The sequence below is a fragment of the Coturnix japonica genome, chromosome 2, assembly GCF_001577835.2.
Source record: "Coturnix japonica isolate 7356 chromosome 2, Coturnix japonica 2.1, whole genome shotgun sequence".
NCBI lineage: Eukaryota > Metazoa > Chordata > Aves > Galliformes > Phasianidae > Coturnix > Coturnix japonica.
Genome location: NC_029517.1, coordinates 36,700,807 through 36,718,914, shown reverse-complemented (window position 1 = coordinate 36,718,914; position 18,108 = coordinate 36,700,807). Strand labels below are relative to the sequence as shown.

At 40.2% G+C, this 18,108-nt stretch overlaps 1 protein-coding gene across 1 annotated transcript in view; it reads right to left on the bottom strand.

The window, feature by feature from the left end:
- TGFBR2 (transforming growth factor beta receptor 2) overlaps positions 1–18,108 on the bottom strand; it is a 62,848-nt gene that overhangs the window by 12,242 nt on the left and 32,498 nt on the right. The window contains exons 4-5 of the mRNA XM_015853978.2: positions 5,693–6,489; positions 1,361–1,502 (exon numbers count right to left, since the gene is read on the bottom strand). Coding sequence (XP_015709464.1) covers positions 1,361–1,502; positions 5,693–6,489 — 939 coding nt within the window. The remainder of the gene's footprint in view (positions 1–1,360; positions 1,503–5,692; positions 6,490–18,108) is intronic.

Below are 18,108 nucleotides of genomic sequence, written 5' to 3'. Positions count from 1 at the left end.
CAGCCCACCCACAAAGACCAAATGCTGGTCAGACAGAGGAAGAAACTGAGATGGAGGCATTTCTCCCTCCTGCACACAAACATCAACGATGCCAAGCTGCTACTGTGCAGACTGGCCTCAGAGACCTCCACGGATAGACAGCTTTGTGGTATCCCACGGATGTTAGCAGAGAAACAAGGAACAGCTATATTCACCTTCCAATAGGACACTGGTTTTCTCCTGTACACTACATTCCCCATACTGTAGTGCTCTACAGATTGTCTTGTCTCTGTTGCAGCCCTTTAAGACTCAGCTATGCCAAGTCCAATGAAAAGAGGACCTATGTGGTTTTAGTATAGAGATAACAAATCTATAGAGTCACATATCTACCATAATATCGACGTCAGCGTTATATGCAACAGCCCTGATACTTAGACTGCCTGTGAGAGTCCCGGACTAATATTAAAATGATTGCTAGACAATACAAGTAGACTGAAAAATTTTATATGTAACTTAGTCTCACTTTAGTCCCTGAAGTTAAGGTGAAAATCTTCAAACATGGCAAGACGTAATGCAGAATCTCAACAGCAACTTTTCAGATTTCAAGCACATACTTACTAGCACAGCATACTGGGAATTTTGGGTCAGCTTTAGGCAAAGTAGAAATAGAGATTTTGTTTCAAAGCCTGAATATGAGCAAGCACAGCAGCTCCTCTTGGAGCTATTTTGATACTCAGTTACATCTATTTTTGTTACTGCACTTTATACAACAAACATCCCTTGGTTTCTCATGTGGATAATCTCTTGCAACATCCCAAAAAAAGATGATCAGCAGTTACTGATTTCACAAAAGAAGAAAGATTTTTGTACACCTATGAGGGTTCTTACTGAAATGATAGTAAATGTGACACTTAACTGGCCTTCATTAGGTTTCAGAGTTAACATTCCATGAAGGCAAATGGGGGACAGTTACTGCTTCTTGGTCTAAATATTTCATGAATCATTTAGGTTGAAAAAGACCTCTAAGATCATCAGGTCCAAGTGTTTCAAATATTCTTATGTTAACAATTATTTTGGAAGAGGACAGGCAGACTGAGTCAATACATGGCTACTCAAGATGATGCAGTTTAAAGAAAAACAGGCATTAATTACCTTCAGAAGTGGCTTACCTAACTGCAAATTTATCTTTACAGCAACAGGGGAGCAATTTCTTCATGCTTTCAGGAACTTGCCCTTAAAGCCTGCTCATACACACGTGCATCTTATATTTCTGAAGGCCTGCTGACTTACAGCAGTCAGGCACACTAGAACAATAAAGACAACCACAAGAGCACTTCTATCCAAACATACTTTTATAGACAAGAAAACCAACGGTATTTACCTCCGACACCATTACAGCGAGATGTCATTTCCCAGAGGACCAAAGCCATGGAGTACACATCTGTTTGTTTAAAGGACTCCATGTTCTCAAGGTTCATCCTGGACTCCAGAACCTCAGGGGCCATGTACCTCGCTGTGCCAACCTGCAGGAGAGGAAATAGGGGAAAACACATGAGCTGCAACTGTAATTCATGTTTTGGATTCTGCTGTGATTTGACTTCAGCTTTCACAGAAATAGTGCCATTTGACACGTATCCAAAAATGCAAGCCATACTTGGCACAGGTCATGCTTTCTGCTGCCAAAAGAATCTGGCATTGTCTTGTCACCAACTTTACTTGCACCTCCCTTGGTAAAGAAAAAATGTTAAAAGCAAAGAAACAAACAACAACAGCAGCCCTTTGTAGATCCTTAAATGTTTTTAACGCTGACAAGCTTTCTCACTCTTTGGCTGTTCACTGAGATAAACTCTGTCCTCTGGGCCTGGAGCAGTTGCCATTGACCAAGAGTGTTTCAAATGAGCAAGAAACACACTGTATTCTTCTGCACTGCATATTACTAGAGAGAATAGTTTCTTTTCAAAGTGGTCTTAAAGTGGTAAATACAGGTTTGGCACAAGAAAGCTGATCAAGAAGTACTGAATGCATAAGCTCACATTTGAAGTGAAACCAAAAACTGGACCCTTTTTGTTTGAAAAGCTGTTCCCATAAAGTTTATGCATATTCAGTAATTTTCATCGAAGAGTTGAGCAGCTTTGCTGAGGTCTAGATTATGTCCTTACATTACTGATGGCAAAGTTTAAGTATCTGTTCTTATCACAAGAATAGATGTAAGAAATAACTACTGGATCACTGGGCAGTTGATTAAAAAAAAAAAAACTAAAAAATTGCTCTCCTTCTCTCTCCACTTGGAAAAAGACCAAAAATAATAAGATCAGGCAAGGACAGCTTCAGGTGGGAGATTGCTTAATCATAAGAAAAAAAAAGAAAAAGCAGAATTGGGTGATGCAGTAGGATTTGTGGTTTAAAAGGGCTATTTGTAGAGTGCACTACAGCTATTGGTCCAGAGCTCAGTGGCAAGCAGGACTACAAAAGAACATTTCAGTTATTGGGTCTGCAACTGAAGGCAGCTACATAGTAAATGCACAGCATGCAATCGGCATGCTTCTGGAAGCACACTTTATCATTCCATGCTCTGGACAAATAGGAAAAAAGCACTACAAAAAGTGTGATGCCCCCTAAGAAGACAGCAGTACAGACCAAGGACATTGCTTTGTCATAGGACTGTGCAATGTCAGGGAATTTATTTGTTAAAGACACACAAATGGTTGCAGTACCAAGGTCTTTATTTAGAGGATAGCAAAAAAAAATCTGTGAAATCAGTCCACAAGTTAAATTCCCTGTTGTATGGAAACTCTGAAAATCAAGGGTAAATATGAGCAACACCAACACATTACAGAGGTTCTTGGGATAACCATGTCCCAGCATGAGTTCACCAGCACCTTCTGGCCCTATTGAAGATGAACACACAGGAACACTGCAGCAGAGGCTGCTCCTAGTCCCATCCCTTCCCAGACACACACAAAGTAGATTCCACCAAGGAATTAGGAAAGATTCTTGTATACTATGCCCCAAAGTCCCCCAGCCCCACATCCTGCTGTTTTCAGTAAGAGTTAATGCTGCCTAAATACAGATAATTAACATTGTCACAAAAGCAGTTCTAGTTTGGCAACATTTCATTCTCCTTGCAGCACTGAAAACGATTCTGCAGCTTTGCTGCACAATGGAGGCTTATGCTCTAAGAACTGCTGAAAATGCAGAGAAAATTTAAAATGATGGTAAGAATGATATCATGCCTACCCACTTTCCATCCTGCTTAGAATTCACCAGCTGTTCCACTCTGCCTCTGTCCTTTTATCTGAATTTAGATTATGAGATTTTTGGGTCTGAGATTCTTTTTCTACACCTTGCAAAACTTGAGTTCTGGGTCTCAAATACATTTCAGGCACTTTCTCATTGCAAACACTAGATTGTTTTCTGTTCTTCTCTTCCAAAATGAACATTTTTCTTCCTGCATTACCTTTTATAAAGCTTTTGACTTTTGGAACTTCTATAGTGGAGTTCTTACATTTTTTTTCAAGTTGTTTGGGATGTTTTGTGCCCTGAGGTGTGTCAGTCAGAGGAGTAGAGGCTATAACTATCTGTGTGATTAGGAAGACCATCTGTTATAAGGCTGCCGATGCTGCCGAGATGAGGCAAATAGCAGTCTCTTGCTGGCAAATAGCAGTCCTCTGAACACAATGGGACATGGATCCAGATTTACGTATTTACATTAAGTAATGCTTGCAAATGTTAGCTGTTGTGGATGGCCAAACAGGTACATGGAAAAGACTACAAAGTCTGGGGAAAAAATGTTTCCAGTCAGTCATAAAGGACACCGGTACTGTACAAAAAATAAAGGCAGCATTTGCATCATGTAGAAGGTAGCTGTGCAGATGGGAAAGAAGATAGTTTTGTAATACTAACAACTTGCTTTGAATATTGCAGTCCAAGGCTGATCAGTAAAACGGTAAAATACTTAGATTTTTCTATTCATTTCACAGGAAACCAGAGGCTTCCTAGAATTCAAATGTGTGTCAGCTCCTTTATATACCTTCAAAAAATGGACCTCCTGATGGAAAGTTTTGCTGAGAGTGTGAAGTTCAGAAATGATACAATTGGCAAATTCTTGTGCAAAATCTCATTGGTAAAAACTACAAACAGTGCTGAAGTTGGCATGTTGGCACATTTGAGTGGGTAGCTCTTGTATGCACAGAAGAAATGAAGTTTATGTGGAGCTGCTTCACATCATCTTACACTTTGCTATGGAGAAGAACAACATTAATTTGGTCATCCCAAAACTGATTTGGCCATGAGTGGTCTCGCCATGAGTACCAAAGGGTATCAATTCTAAAGAAGCAATGTGCTCCAGGTAGTGCTGTGCTATGTTGCCAGTGTTGGTGTGGAGTGTGGGAGCAGCAGTATTAATGCTGTCCTCCTACTTCCAACTGTCTGTGAGCAGTGGCAGAGAAATCAGATTGAAATATGGGTTGGCTTTAAGCAAGGTCTCTATGGGGTTAAATTTCAAAGCCTATGACTTACACTGCCAAATATTTTGCTTTCACTGTATTCCAACCAGTCTTGTAACTGTCAATGTGGAACGACTTTACTGGACTCCAAAAAGGTTTGGTACACTGAACTGAAATGATATTTGACAGCAAGTGGTGTTTGTATAATTTTAAATATGCTTTCCTTGGTTATCATTCACTCCCAACTCTTGTTAAGAAATCCTATCAAAATGAGATCAGGGCAGTTCCCTCATACTAATGAGCCTTCAAACATCTTAAGAAAAAGATCTTAATTTGATAAATAGCAGCAAAGTTCTCACAAACTCAACAGAACACTACTGTTTGATGAGTTGTCCTTGAATGTCCCTAGATCAAAATACTAGTTCCACGCTGAGTAAAGTCAGTGTAAACAGGCATGCTTTAGATACTCACATATATGTGGTACATAACTAGGAATATAACTTCAGAAAACGTCTCAACTTTCACTACAGGAGTTTACATCAGAAAAGATGGTATTTAGTTATATTTGAAAAACTTTGAAACATTCACAAATATCCTCATGGCATGACTGTGAAATAGACGAGCATTATCCATACTACTTAGTTCAAAAAGCAACAACAGGGCAGTTATTTTCATCTGACATTATTGCACTTGCTTGCATGTCGAGGAAGTCCCATAATTTTAAATAGGTTTATTTTTGGCCTTTTAATGTGATTATATCTCTCTCCAGTTGTCTGCTTACATGTGCTGAAAACAGAGAGGACTGCCTTTACATATGCTGGGGTATACTGACACAGTAGTTTTACTCACATAAATCTAGTGCTAACAGGACTGAAAACTGTGGCTTAACCTCAAAATATGAAACACACCCTTAGCCTGTGTGTGTACATTGCAGCAGTGTGACAAATAGTAGCTAACAAGCTTTTACATGCTTCGCTGTAGGGGTATAGAAAGGAAGGTGGTGTCATATAAGTAGGCAGCTCTTTGATCAGAACAAAATCTTAGTCACACTCACAATTCCCTCAGTGCTTTAATGTGAGGTTTAAAGCCTATTTGCTTATTTAAAAAGACAAAAACAAAAAACAGTCCTTTATTTTTGATGATTTTAAGTAAAAATTGCAGCACAGCTTTTTTATTTCTCCCCCTCCCCCCCCCCCTTCTTTTCTCCCCAGGAACTGACAAATGGACCAGTTCAATATATAACATACCACCTTAAACTTTTAACTTACCTGACCACTGTTGGCCAAGTCATCCACAGAGAGAGAAGGGTCCAGCCTCAGGGATAACCCAAAGTCACAGAGACAGCAAGTTAAATCATTTTTCACCAGGATGTTGGAACTCTTTAGGTCTCTGTGCACAATAGGGGTTTTAGGGCGACCACAGGGTGTGTGATCACTGTGCAGATGGGCAATCCCTCGGGCCAAGGATCCTCCCAGCTTCCAGAGGTCTTCCCAGCTGATAATGTGCCGTGTGAGGTATTCCTGCAAGTTTCCTCTAGCATGGAAGGCAGTGATCAACCAATATTGTTTACCAAGATCCGTCTTACGCTCCTCTGCAGTCAAAAATTGGAGGATGTTCTCATGCTTAAGATTTACATCTGAAAAAATGTCTTTCTCAGTTTTCCAGGAGGCATACTCTTCATAGGGGAAGATCTTTACTGCCACAGTTTCGTACTGCTCTGATGTGTTTTGCTTCAATTTGGCTTTATACACCTCAGCAAACCTTCCTTTACCCACAACAATGTCCAGCTCAATGGGCAGCAATTCTGTGTTGTGGTTGATGTTGTTGGCACAGGTGGAGCTGATGTCTGAGTGGTCATCATCCAACATAATGGCACAAACATCACTGCAGTCTTTATGTTTCCTGGGCTTAACATTCTTCTCCCAGGCCTTGTTGAGCTTCCTCTTCTTATGAGTACGGTAAGCATAAAAGATAACAATTACAGCAACAGAAATCACCAATAAGGGGACAAGACTTATGATTGTGACTTTGGAAATTTCATCTTTCTCCTCTGGCTTATGGGGATCTGTAAAAAACAGAAGGAATAAATTAAGTGAGAGCATAGCTTTATGTGTACAGGAAGTTGTCAGTAACCTATAACATTTATCCAGCGTGCCATACATGATTTCCTCCATTAACATGAAGCAATAAAAATGATCGCTATTCCCTTATCTCAGAATGTTGTTTTGTATATAGGCCTTCACTTACCAGGACTTCCCTGTCTGATTATTTTACAGGGAGTCAGACTAGAATGAGCAAGAAGCTAACATGATTTAATAGGTTTGTTTTTCTCTCAGGCTTTTAGTACTTTATGGACAAAATCTTCCCTTTCCTGAAGACAATAGCCAAAGTCTCCTGCGCTTACTTCAGTGATAAATTCTTGATGGATCTGCCCCTTTAACCAGTAACTATAACAAAACATTAATCTTTCTATGAAAAAACCTGGATGGACAAGTAAATAGACAATGTAGCATATGAATATCGAATTGTCCAATTACTGCTTCAGATTCAATATATTTCAGAAAGATCCATATAAAGATGTCAGGAAGCCTGCTCATACATATACTGCCAGCTAATATTCAAGCACAAAACACACGCCTGCATATAACTCTGAAAAACAGAACTCATTCTCTTACTTTGATATATGAGAAAGAGTATTGCTACAACAGATTCCAACACCTGCATTTGCACAGGTGTTTGAATCCTGCAGGCACAATTAGGCATGTATGGCATATCTGAGAACTGTCACTTGCCATGCACTTTCTGTATGGATTTATGTAACTGAAAACATCCTGTGTGTATCACTTGCTGGCTGTTTACCAGCCACCCTGTTGGAAAAAAGCAGACAACCCATTCCAAACACCTTAGCTGATGCAGCCTATACGTGAACATATTCTTAGGTGAAACACATATGGATAGGGAATAGAAGAACAACAGGGACATATTTTTGAATAGAGATACATTCTGAGAACAGTGAAGAACTTATTTTAGTGGTGAGAGATGCCTCTACAACCCTAGAAGTGATCCTTCTAATTCAAAGTGAGGTATGCCTTAGGGAAAATAAACATATTTAAAGAAATGAGTTTTTCCCTGAAAACACAGAAAAGGAGGGATGATACTTATCTGAACCTGATTTTACTGGACTCATGAAAATGCACTTTGTTAGCCTATTATTTGTATTTCTTCTAATGCATTAAATGTACTGCATTATCATTCTGCAGTGGAGGGGACTGAATGGAAGAAGCCCTGATACTTTAGCATGAATGGACTAAAACAATGGATGCTGCAACCAAAATTAAGCAAGTGCTGGCAGCACAACATTGGCAGATGCTTATGACCATGTCACTGGCTCAGGTTCTCTGTACAGAGCCAAATTAATCAATAAGAAAAAAAAAAGTCTAATAAGCTCTGAGGGGAAATTGCCACTAACTGTGTTAATCTCAAGTCTATGACTCCCTGAGCAGTGCATAAGAAAAGTTTCTCAAAATGAAGGCGAGCAGTGCTGAGAAGGGTGGGGATAAAGAGTTTCCAATTAGAATAAGTGATACCTCTGATCCTTCAGTTTCATTTATAATCCCTTTTACATTGGAAACACAGCTGGCAAGCAGCAGGAGCCTTCAGCTATTCAGAGGCAGGTGACAAGACATCTGAAGAGTACGTTCTTTTTTTGGAAGAAGGCCTGAATCTCATACCAGGATGTGCTTCCTCTGTTTGAAAGGTTCATCAATCAGTGGCAGAGTAAGTAACTCAATCCTAGGATCTCTCACAGGATTTCAAAGAAGAGGAGCACCAACATTTCTAGCACCAACATTCCCAGCTAGCACACATTAATGGCATTAATTAGCAGCACCCATGCTTCACCTACACAGATTTGAATTTATTTTGTTCTTGCAAATCAACTTACTTCTTAACCCTAATCCTTCTTCTACACCTATGCAAACCACAAATCCTTATTCTCAAGCAATTTCCTCCGGTAACAGAACATTAGTAACAAGTCTATACTCATACAATAATCGCAGATTACAGGCAGCCCTTCTGTCTCTCAGTGTTTTTTTTTAACAGCCTTTACTGAAGGAGTATATTTAGTAAGTCCAATGTCACTGTCAGTAATCAGAAGATTTACATTGCTTATTCTCACATGAGTTCTTCACTCTCAGGAAATCTACTTTTAAAAGCCCAAGGGAAACTCTGGACTCTGGAAGAAGATTGACAGTTGTGTTCTGCTTCCAAGTTCCGGCTGCAAGAAAGCCGTGGTTCTATAAATCAGATAAAGCACTTTTGATGAACATTTAGAGTTCTGCCTTTGTTTGTGTGTATTGTTGTTTTTCTCTCCCCTTGGCCACCGAAAAGAATGCTTAAAGTCTGGAATGTAACTAAGTTATATGTCATCTGCAATCTATACCATGTGTCCTACTTTTTAACAAAGATAAACATGCCTTTTTAGGGCCTTCTGCTTTGCCAGTAAGCTGCTCAGATATATGAAACACAGACATCTTTCTAAATAAGGGAGAAAAAAAGAGAGACGTATAAGACATCAGGCAGACTAAGGTAGTTGGGTACATGTGCAGGTCTAATGGAGTATCAATTCATGCAAGTCTCTATTCCTTTACTGCTATGGGTACACTGAGGGTCTCTGGTTATTCCTACAATGTCTGAGTGCAGGCTGTACTGCCTTGATCTACAGCTGAGATGTCTCTACCAGACTTCAGACTCTTTAGCTCTTCCTCTTTTTGCATAAGGGAAAGCTCTGCCAGCGGTGCAGGGGAATTTCTGGGTAGAAGATAGAAACTGTTGATGTTGCAAATGTCACTTGAAAAAGAATGAAAAAAAAAAAAAAAGATAATCAAAGCAGAAGCAGAGCACTTCCCCTGAGCGCTGTATCATCCTGCACCACTGCTGCAAAGTGACACATCCACTTTGGCAACGTCCTGTGAAGGAAGTAGAGGCAGGGGGTAAAAAACACATGGTTACACATCTTGCACATAGGGTGCAAGAAAGGTGTTGTGCTCATTATCTACTGTCTTAAGAGCTGAGAAGTTCCACTCTAGGCTTGGGAAGAGCAAGAATGACCACCAAACAGAGAGAGTTGGGTGCCAGGACTGGCCATGCATAACCCTGGGCTTAGAATGAAGGGATGGAGCTGCCTGTCAGCAGGATTAAAGGTGGCAGCAACAGTGAATAGTTGTTGGTGCTAAGGGTCAGCCCAAGCAAGGCACTTCTGGAACCTCCTCTGATTCTGACTTCTGATATGAGCAAAACAAAATCAGCCCCTCCAACACAGGCTATGTTTGGGGTATTTCTGAGTTGAATTTGCATACCAAGTCAGGGCAGGATCAAAATGAAGAGTGTATCTGTATGTTTGCATAGTGGCTAGCCAACATTTTCTGGCTTGACTGCAGGAATCTAAGAATAAACATGTTCATTGCTTATAAATAAATACCTATGACTCAAACCCCGTAATTTCAAAAATGGGAGCAGCTCCCTCTTTCTGGGCACTGTTCTGAGCAAAACCTGTCTGAACAAACAGGTAAGGAAATGGTTAAATAAAACAACCTTTCAGGTTTTGCCAACATACTAGTAAAAACTTTCCCCACCCAGAACTATCATTCAGGCAGATCAGTTCTTTCTCAAGCTTCAAAAGAACCTATTAATATAGCATAACAATAGAGAAGTCTAGCTAAAAGAAAGTTTCCTGTATGTGGTTTAAATTGAGCACAAGCCATCTGCACAACCCTCAGCACAATCTAAACCTTTAGGGAATAGGACTCAGGTGCCAAGGAGAACGGAAACTGCATTCTGTCACAAGCCTTGAAGGCACAACACTGGTTGCCTGTAAATCCTTTAGGTTTTAGACATCCTTGATGTCTACGACTGACCTCAGTGTCACTGAACTTTGGAAACAAGAAATAAAACAATGTCAATAAAACTGAGACCCATGCTCAAAGCACAAGCACGCAGCTGTTACTGACAGAACTACTTCAAAGCTGTTGCTGGTTGTGTTGTTTCTGAAGTTGCTGCCTATTCATCCATTAGTCAATGCCACACAGCAGGACAAAAATATATTCCACACCAGCAGCACTGAGGCTAGATCTATCAATACTGATGGATTACAAGCTTGTCTAGTGCTTCACAAATCTTCAGAAACACAGTCACAGAATCTGGGCCCAGAAGGTGGCCTGTGATCCAGTTATTTTGCAAGCTCCTGAGACACAAAGCAGCCCTTTGAGCTGAGTGAAGGACAGCTGCATTTTGCAGCAACTCTGAGGTTTCAGAGTTTGGTTTCAATTCTACACTGGAATGAAAACTAACACTTTCTGAATGTTTTGCACAAACAGAATTCTGTTCAAATGCTGCAATTTGGCAAGAGATGTGTTGAATCCTGATCAGTGAGGGGACCAGTCTGGGTTAGGGAGCTTCAAGTTCAAGTTCTGCTCTATTTGATTCAGAGAGGAACTTTCCATCTTCGATAATTCTGAATCAGCCAAAATGTGAATTTGAATCTTACGTGCTTACTGACTTCTAGGCAAAACTCTAGGTAATAAAACACAAAAAAAGGTCTGCCCATCTCTTTAGTGCCATTCCCTGGATGAAAACTAATTCCATAAAACTTTTTATTTCCAGTGAAACAAAGTTTCACAGACTCTGAGCAACTGCTTGCGGTAACTTATTTTACAGAGGAATCCTCAAGTGATAATAAAATTCAATAGCTTATTGTCTTATGTTTCTCCCTGATTTAGGTCTTTTCAGAATTAAGATGGCTTAGAAATCTTCAGCAAATCTTTTTTAGTTAGGAAATGTCGGTTATCAAAACAGAAAATTGATTAGACAAGACAGTCCTGCACTTTGCTCTGAAACGCGTGTCTTGTGAATGAAAGTGGTCTAAATGTTGATCCAACTTCTGTATTTAGGAACTTCTGCTAATTTTATGAGCACTGTTTATAAGCTTTGTGTAGTGGGGAGATGAGGTGGTGCTTTATTATTATTATTATTGGGAAGGGGGTGCTTTTTCCTCAGTAGAAAGTGGTTAATTCCAACACAAAACATATAGAAATAATAAAAATCAAATGCTGTGCTTCAAACTAACCTGCATTTATTTACTTAATTAATCTATTTATTTAAATCTTGACAGTTTCCTGGAAACACTTTAATTTTCCATCCCTGATGAAGATGAAGAAATTTTTTAAAACTTCATATATTTGTAGGGCAGGAAATCAGCCCCACCCCTCCCTCTCTATGCTGAGCCATTTGATGGCAGAAGATGTAGATTACTACATTTTAAAACCAAAGCAGATTCTGTGTTGCTATACAGAGTAAAATAAACCATGGCATTTCTTGTACACTTTCCTGAAAGTTAAATAGCTAAAGCCAGTTTCTGAATTCCCCCATACTAAGTAATTCAAGACTGTAAAGGCAAGTAGTTTGCATCTGAGATGTCCGTTTTCATATTTAGTCTAAAGAGGAAACTGTCAGGACATCTGAAAGCCCATTGTCAGGATCTGCTGAAGCAGCCTTCTGGAGAGGTATGAGCACTGGTAATTGGCAGGTATATTTGTCCTTCTGCATAAGCTCAGCAAGAGTGGAATTGACAGCGTAGAGCCATCTCTAGAGTCTACTTCTACAGTTGAGCTTCTGAAGCATCCTCATAGTTAAAATCTGGGTGCTAAGGATGTTTACTCAAAGGTGTGGGAACTCATTCCCTTGACCTTTCAGCTACTCACCAGTCTGAATGCCAATGCAGCACTCAACATTTGGCTGCTGAACTGGGCCCAGCCATCAGAGCACTTTATAGAATCATAGCATTATTAAAATTGGAATAAACCTCTCAGATGATCTAGCCCAACTGCCAACCTATCCTCAGCATGCACACAAACCACATCCTTTAGTGCCACATCCACATGCTTCTTGAACACCTCCAGGGACAGTGAATCCACCACCTCCCTTTTTCAAATACCTTACCAGTCTTTCTGAAAAGAAATTTTCCCTAATATCCAACCTGAACCCCCCTGGCACAGCATCTCTGCTATGGCTGAGGAGAACTTCCACTTAGACCATTCGGTTACATGTTGGAAGAGTCATGCACATGCATCTAACGACTGCATCTTAGTTATGTCATGGGGAACTTAGGTTACCTCTGGATGGCTACACTGAGTGTAAAGACTGGGTAGTGGTGATGATATGGATATTCTAGCTATTGTAAGCAAAACTTAATTTTTCAGCTGACTACCAAGTATACTATTCAGCACTCAGGAAAGTTTGAGAAGCTTTTAAGATCTAACACAGAACAAGCAGTTTCCCTCAATGCTGTCTAAAAAAAGTATAATTCCTTGGTATGCTTACACAGCACCCACTCAAGGATGCACTCTCTCATCTCTCCTCTTCTAACAGGTCACTTGACTGTGTGTACATGACATGTGTCATACAGTTTGACTTATGTAGCTGAGCTTTCCTACTCAGGAATATGAAAACTGACACGTCCTAACTTTACATGATGTGACCGTGTTTCTGTGACACACGCCTCTGTTACACAACGCTGTGTCTGCCTCTGTTTGCTGGTGGTTTTCTGGAACAAATCAATCTCTCCAGTTTCAATATGTTCCAACAGATGCCACACATTAACCACTATTTTTATTCTCAGCCTGAGTTTCACCCCTCCAACCTTTCCCAAAATATTATGTTGCCAGCGTTAGTTACAGTTTGTTTCTGTCTGTAATTATTAAAGTCTCTTCCATGACAACCTGATAAAAGGTTGGCCACATTCCCACACTTACTTATTAAGCTCTCAAGTGATGCAAATTGTAACAAATATTCCAACCAAGCTTGAGGAGCTCTGCTTAGTTTGTTGTTATGCAAATCTGTATCTGAGCTCTGCATGCTTATTTTTCTATGAAGCAAACAATGTAAATAAAACAGAGCCAAACAACATTTTGGCTTCTTCTGCCTCTTTCCGTTGTATTTCCTTTCTATTCCACTAAGAGAATCACACACTCAATCATTAGACAGCCTCTCCTTTGGTTGCATACAGCTGCAAGCTTTGGGTGGGACTCTGTGGCTGCAAATACCTAAGAGGAAACATTGTGAACAATGACAATATATGAGCAGCGAGGGGCTCTGTGCAATATTATGCAATGGTACTGACCTCTTTTATGGGGCTGCTGGAAGACAGTTACTTCTCAATATGTTAGTTGGATTACAGAAAAACAGATTAATGAAAGCCTTTGTTAAAATCCACTTGCAAGCAGTCCAGCTGTAACCATGTCCTTTCTGTTGTTCCTTGAAAACTGGACAATTCATCACATGAGTATTTATGGCCTGGTGTTTGTTTGTGCACAGGTCTTAAGTATGCTCTTAAGTCTGATATCCTCCTACGTGGCCAAGTAAAATCTAAAGCTCTGAGTCTAGTAGGGAGAAGAAAAGGAGAGAAAGAAAGGAAAAGACAGGGGCAACATGTTAGAGGCAAGCGAGAGAGATCAAGTAAAGGAAATTCTAAAACATCATCAAACATCACCTGCAACTGAGATGCTGGACGAGTAATATACAGGCATGCTTGCGATCATTCTGGTAGCAGAAACATCATGTCTCCAGGGGAACATCCATACACAGAGAGCAACTGCAACACTTTGCTTATCTAAATGCTGTAATTTGTTCAGGCAAATGACTCAGCTGCAGCTGATTAATCAAATACTTTTATCTCTTATATTTTTTATCAACAACTTAGGATAACTATGGTCAATATGAACACTGTTATCAGCACATCTTCCCCTCCTCTGCCACACCTCTCCAGTAGGCTTCATTATTGTTGTGAATTCTTGCTGACTCATAAGTCGTCTCTACCACTGAAGTTTTGCTGTTTCAGTGCAACTATTTGGATAATTCAGATAATCTTTAAAACTTGTATGCTGCTAGAAGTTTACTCCATATTCTAGCAGAGTGCAGTGAGAATGCCCAAATTAAAGACCTTGCTTGGCAGTACCTAAGGAACTAACAGAGTATACTGGAATGTTGGCTGCAAAGTGCAGGGATGTCTGTACAAAACAGCAAAACAGGCAAGGATGAAAAATGATCATGGAACAAATTATCAGATGGAAATATTTTTAAACCAGAGATGGGCTAAAGACCTGACGTGCCTTTCTAAATCTCTGCTTTTTTGCTTGGGTTTGAACTCGACGCCTGGGATAACCAACAGCATAAATAATGAAACAGTATACACAGTCCTATGATTTAAAGGATTCATTCTTCTGCCTTCAGTCTCCAGTGCTGGGGTCACCTTTTACATGCAGATGAATGAGTCTGCATGATAGGAAGATGCTACAATGGACACAAGCAGGTCATGCACTGCATAGCATGCAGGCATCTCAAATCCTTGGCTACAGAGAGAGTGCCTGGTTCTCTCCACCCATGTAGAATAGATCAGTCACGAGGTTGGGAGAACAGTATTATTCCTTAGGGTAGCCTTGACTTCAGACAAATAGTTTGCGACTGCTAATTAAGAAAAACTTAAAAGGATTTACCATGCTCACACTGGCTTGAAGTCTGCATGGTGAAGGGAATGCTGAGGAGCAAAGCTGACCAAACACCAAGGGATGCTTGAAAGTGTGCAAACAGCTGGAGACAGACCAGTGTAAGAAGCCAACACAAAATTTTTGCACAGGAGATCTGCCACACACACCCAGACGTCAGAGAGGAAAAAATCCCTTGTAGTCCAGTCCTGTGCTCATCTTTTCCAAGAGAGCATGACAAGGTCCCTGTCTTCACCTAGCCAATTTGTCAGCTTCTCCCTAGCCAACAGGGGCCTTTACTTCCCTTCTCTGGCTAATCTTTTCCAACATGTTTGCTCCTTGGCTTTGCCTTCTGGTAACACTGACATTAGACATTTGAATAAATAATAATTAAAACTGACTGGCGTGGAGTTCTACTGTGAGAAACATTTTTCCACCACGAGGGTGTAAGTTGTTTGCCATGCACTCACAATTTTGTTTGGCAAAACAGAGAAATTAAAAAATAAACACCAGGTAGTCAGATTTGCAGTGATTACCTGCTTCCCAAACATTATATCTCTTAGAACCACAGAATATTGTTTGGATTTATTCTGCACATAATATTATTTTGCACATAATATTTTCCACCAACTGCTTGTAGCCTGAAATGATCAGCATCAGGGCCAGAAGCCCTCTGACATGTTAAGGCACATGTCTGACTGTGCCTTGTTTATTTTGCAGATTGGTAGTTTAAACAAAAGTCCATACAAAAGACAGGCATTTGATTCAGATCTAACCACTTCAAACACTTATAAAGCCACACTTCAGTGAGTCACGATACCTCCCACTACCCAAAAGCTTTAAATGTTTGTGTCTAAAAACAGAGTCAGAAGGTTTACCCTTTGCAATCAAGACTGATACAAGCCAAGAGTGCCATAAATCATCTATTCTTTAAGCAGTAGCAGCTCAGTGGTGAATCACAGGAATGTAGTGACTAACCTTTGGTGGAAACTAGAACTTGTTACCTTACTAGCAATTTTCTTTCTTACCTCATGAACACCAGGACCAAAATAAATCTGGTTTGTCTTAAGTGTATATCCAGGAAGAAGAGCTACAGTGCTGATCTTTTACAGGAATAGATTGAAAGGAAAGACTATGATTATCAGGTGAAAGAGTAAAATCCTTTTTTATTGTTCCAGTTTCTGCTAAGAAATACTCATTTACTACTTAGGTCAAGTATTTCAAGGGTTTCCTAGAGTAGCTTTCATCCACTCTTTAAAGCTATAATATGTACCAAAACAGTAAAAAAATTCTTGCTAGGATGTACAAGAAATATCGAGACAAAAGAATGCAAGAACAATGTACAGAACAGATCTGGATGACAGTCATTCCAAAGGCAAAATTATTACAGGCTATTATCTAGTTGTCTGGAGGAGCCACGGACCAGCTGGCTGTGATGTTCTGCTCAAAGTTAAACACAGACAGGAAACCGCATGTCTGATACTGTAAAAATCGTTTGTCTTCCTGCCATGGCTAACCAGGCAAGCAACCCAAAGGGGCTGTTTTCATTTAAAAGAAACACTAATCCACAACAATAAAAAAGGAATGACAAAGCCTCAATTCTCCCCACTCCCAAATGGAGCTAATGTTTGTGTTTGTGAATGAACTGGAAACATTACAAAATGAAATTCTGTACAACTTTAATTTTTATATGTAGTTATTCCCTTTATACATGTGAATGCAGGGTACAGCTTCCATGAGTTACCACACGTGACACAGAATGAAAACCTTCCTTATAAAAAGTAAAAGGAATTAGTATAAAAAAGGTAAGGTTTTCACTTACACTACAGAGCCTTTTAGGCTGACCTGGAAGTGTGTGAGGAAGCTTCAGAGTAGACTGAAATGAAGGCAGTTGGTGCTGAATTTACAGGATGGTTCTAATAAACACACACAAGATATGCATTTGTCAGAGTGATTACGTTCAGAGTATAAGGCTCCAGGAGAAGTAGGTATAGTATGACTAATTTTTGACGAATTAGCCAAAATCCACAAGGGTGAGGCAAGCTTTGTGCAAAAGCTCTAGACATTTTACACAAAGTAAGGTCTTTTCAGTGCAAACACATTCTCTTTAATGCAATCAAGGCGATCTGTTACAACTAGGTCCCAGGTCTACAAAATATAACCAAATCAGTATCAATATTTACCCCAAATCCTTCAAAATCCACCTGAGCAACACTTGATCAAAAGCTCAGGAATGAGCAGTCAGGCTGTCTAGCTTTTGGTTAAGCCTGGGGAAGAGATGAGATAAAGGAGAAAAGGTAGTACCAGACATTGACAGCCCGGGCCAACCAGGGCAAAGACCTTCTAGCTTGCTCTTGACACATTTGGCCTTAACTGTACAGCCTTCTTGAAAGGATAGGAAGAAGAGGGAAAAACAGCTCATGCATACATTAATTTGTGGTGCAGTAAGCATAAGGTAGCATATCCTCCAGTGAAGGAAGCAGCACCCTCTTCACAAAAGTCCACCAAAGAAAAACAAAGTGCAGAAAGGCAGTCACCAAAGAGGAGACATCTTTAACTTCACATCCTGAAGGGAACCTGAAGGGAACTTACTCCCAGGAGGGGAGTAAACTCTTTGAAAGGGCTGACAACAGCAGGACTAGGGGAAATGGTTTTAATTTAAAAGAGGGAAGATTTAGGTTGGATATTAGGGGGAAGTTCTTTACTAGGAGAGTGGTTAGGCCCTGGAACAGGCTGCCAAGGGAGGTTGTGGATGCCCCATCCTTGGAGGTGTTCAAGACCAGGTTGGACAGGGCCCTGGGCAACCTGATCTAGTAAATGTGTATGTTTGGTGGCTCTGCTAGGCAGGGAGGGTTGGAACTACATGATCCTTGAGGTCCCTTCCAACCCGGGTCATTCTGTGATTCTGTCATTCTGTGTGATCCTAACAAACTGGACAATACTACTTGTAAAGAAGGTGGTTACATCATGACAATGAAAATTCTAGAACAGGCTAGATGTTAAGTATTTTGTTTCTGTTCTATAACATGTTGCATATGGGTGTGTCACTGACAAAATCCTCAGCAGATTCTACATGCCATTCAAGTCACTTTCTACTGCCATGTATTGAGATGAATACCTGAACTGCTTCAAAAGGAAAATTGCCTGGC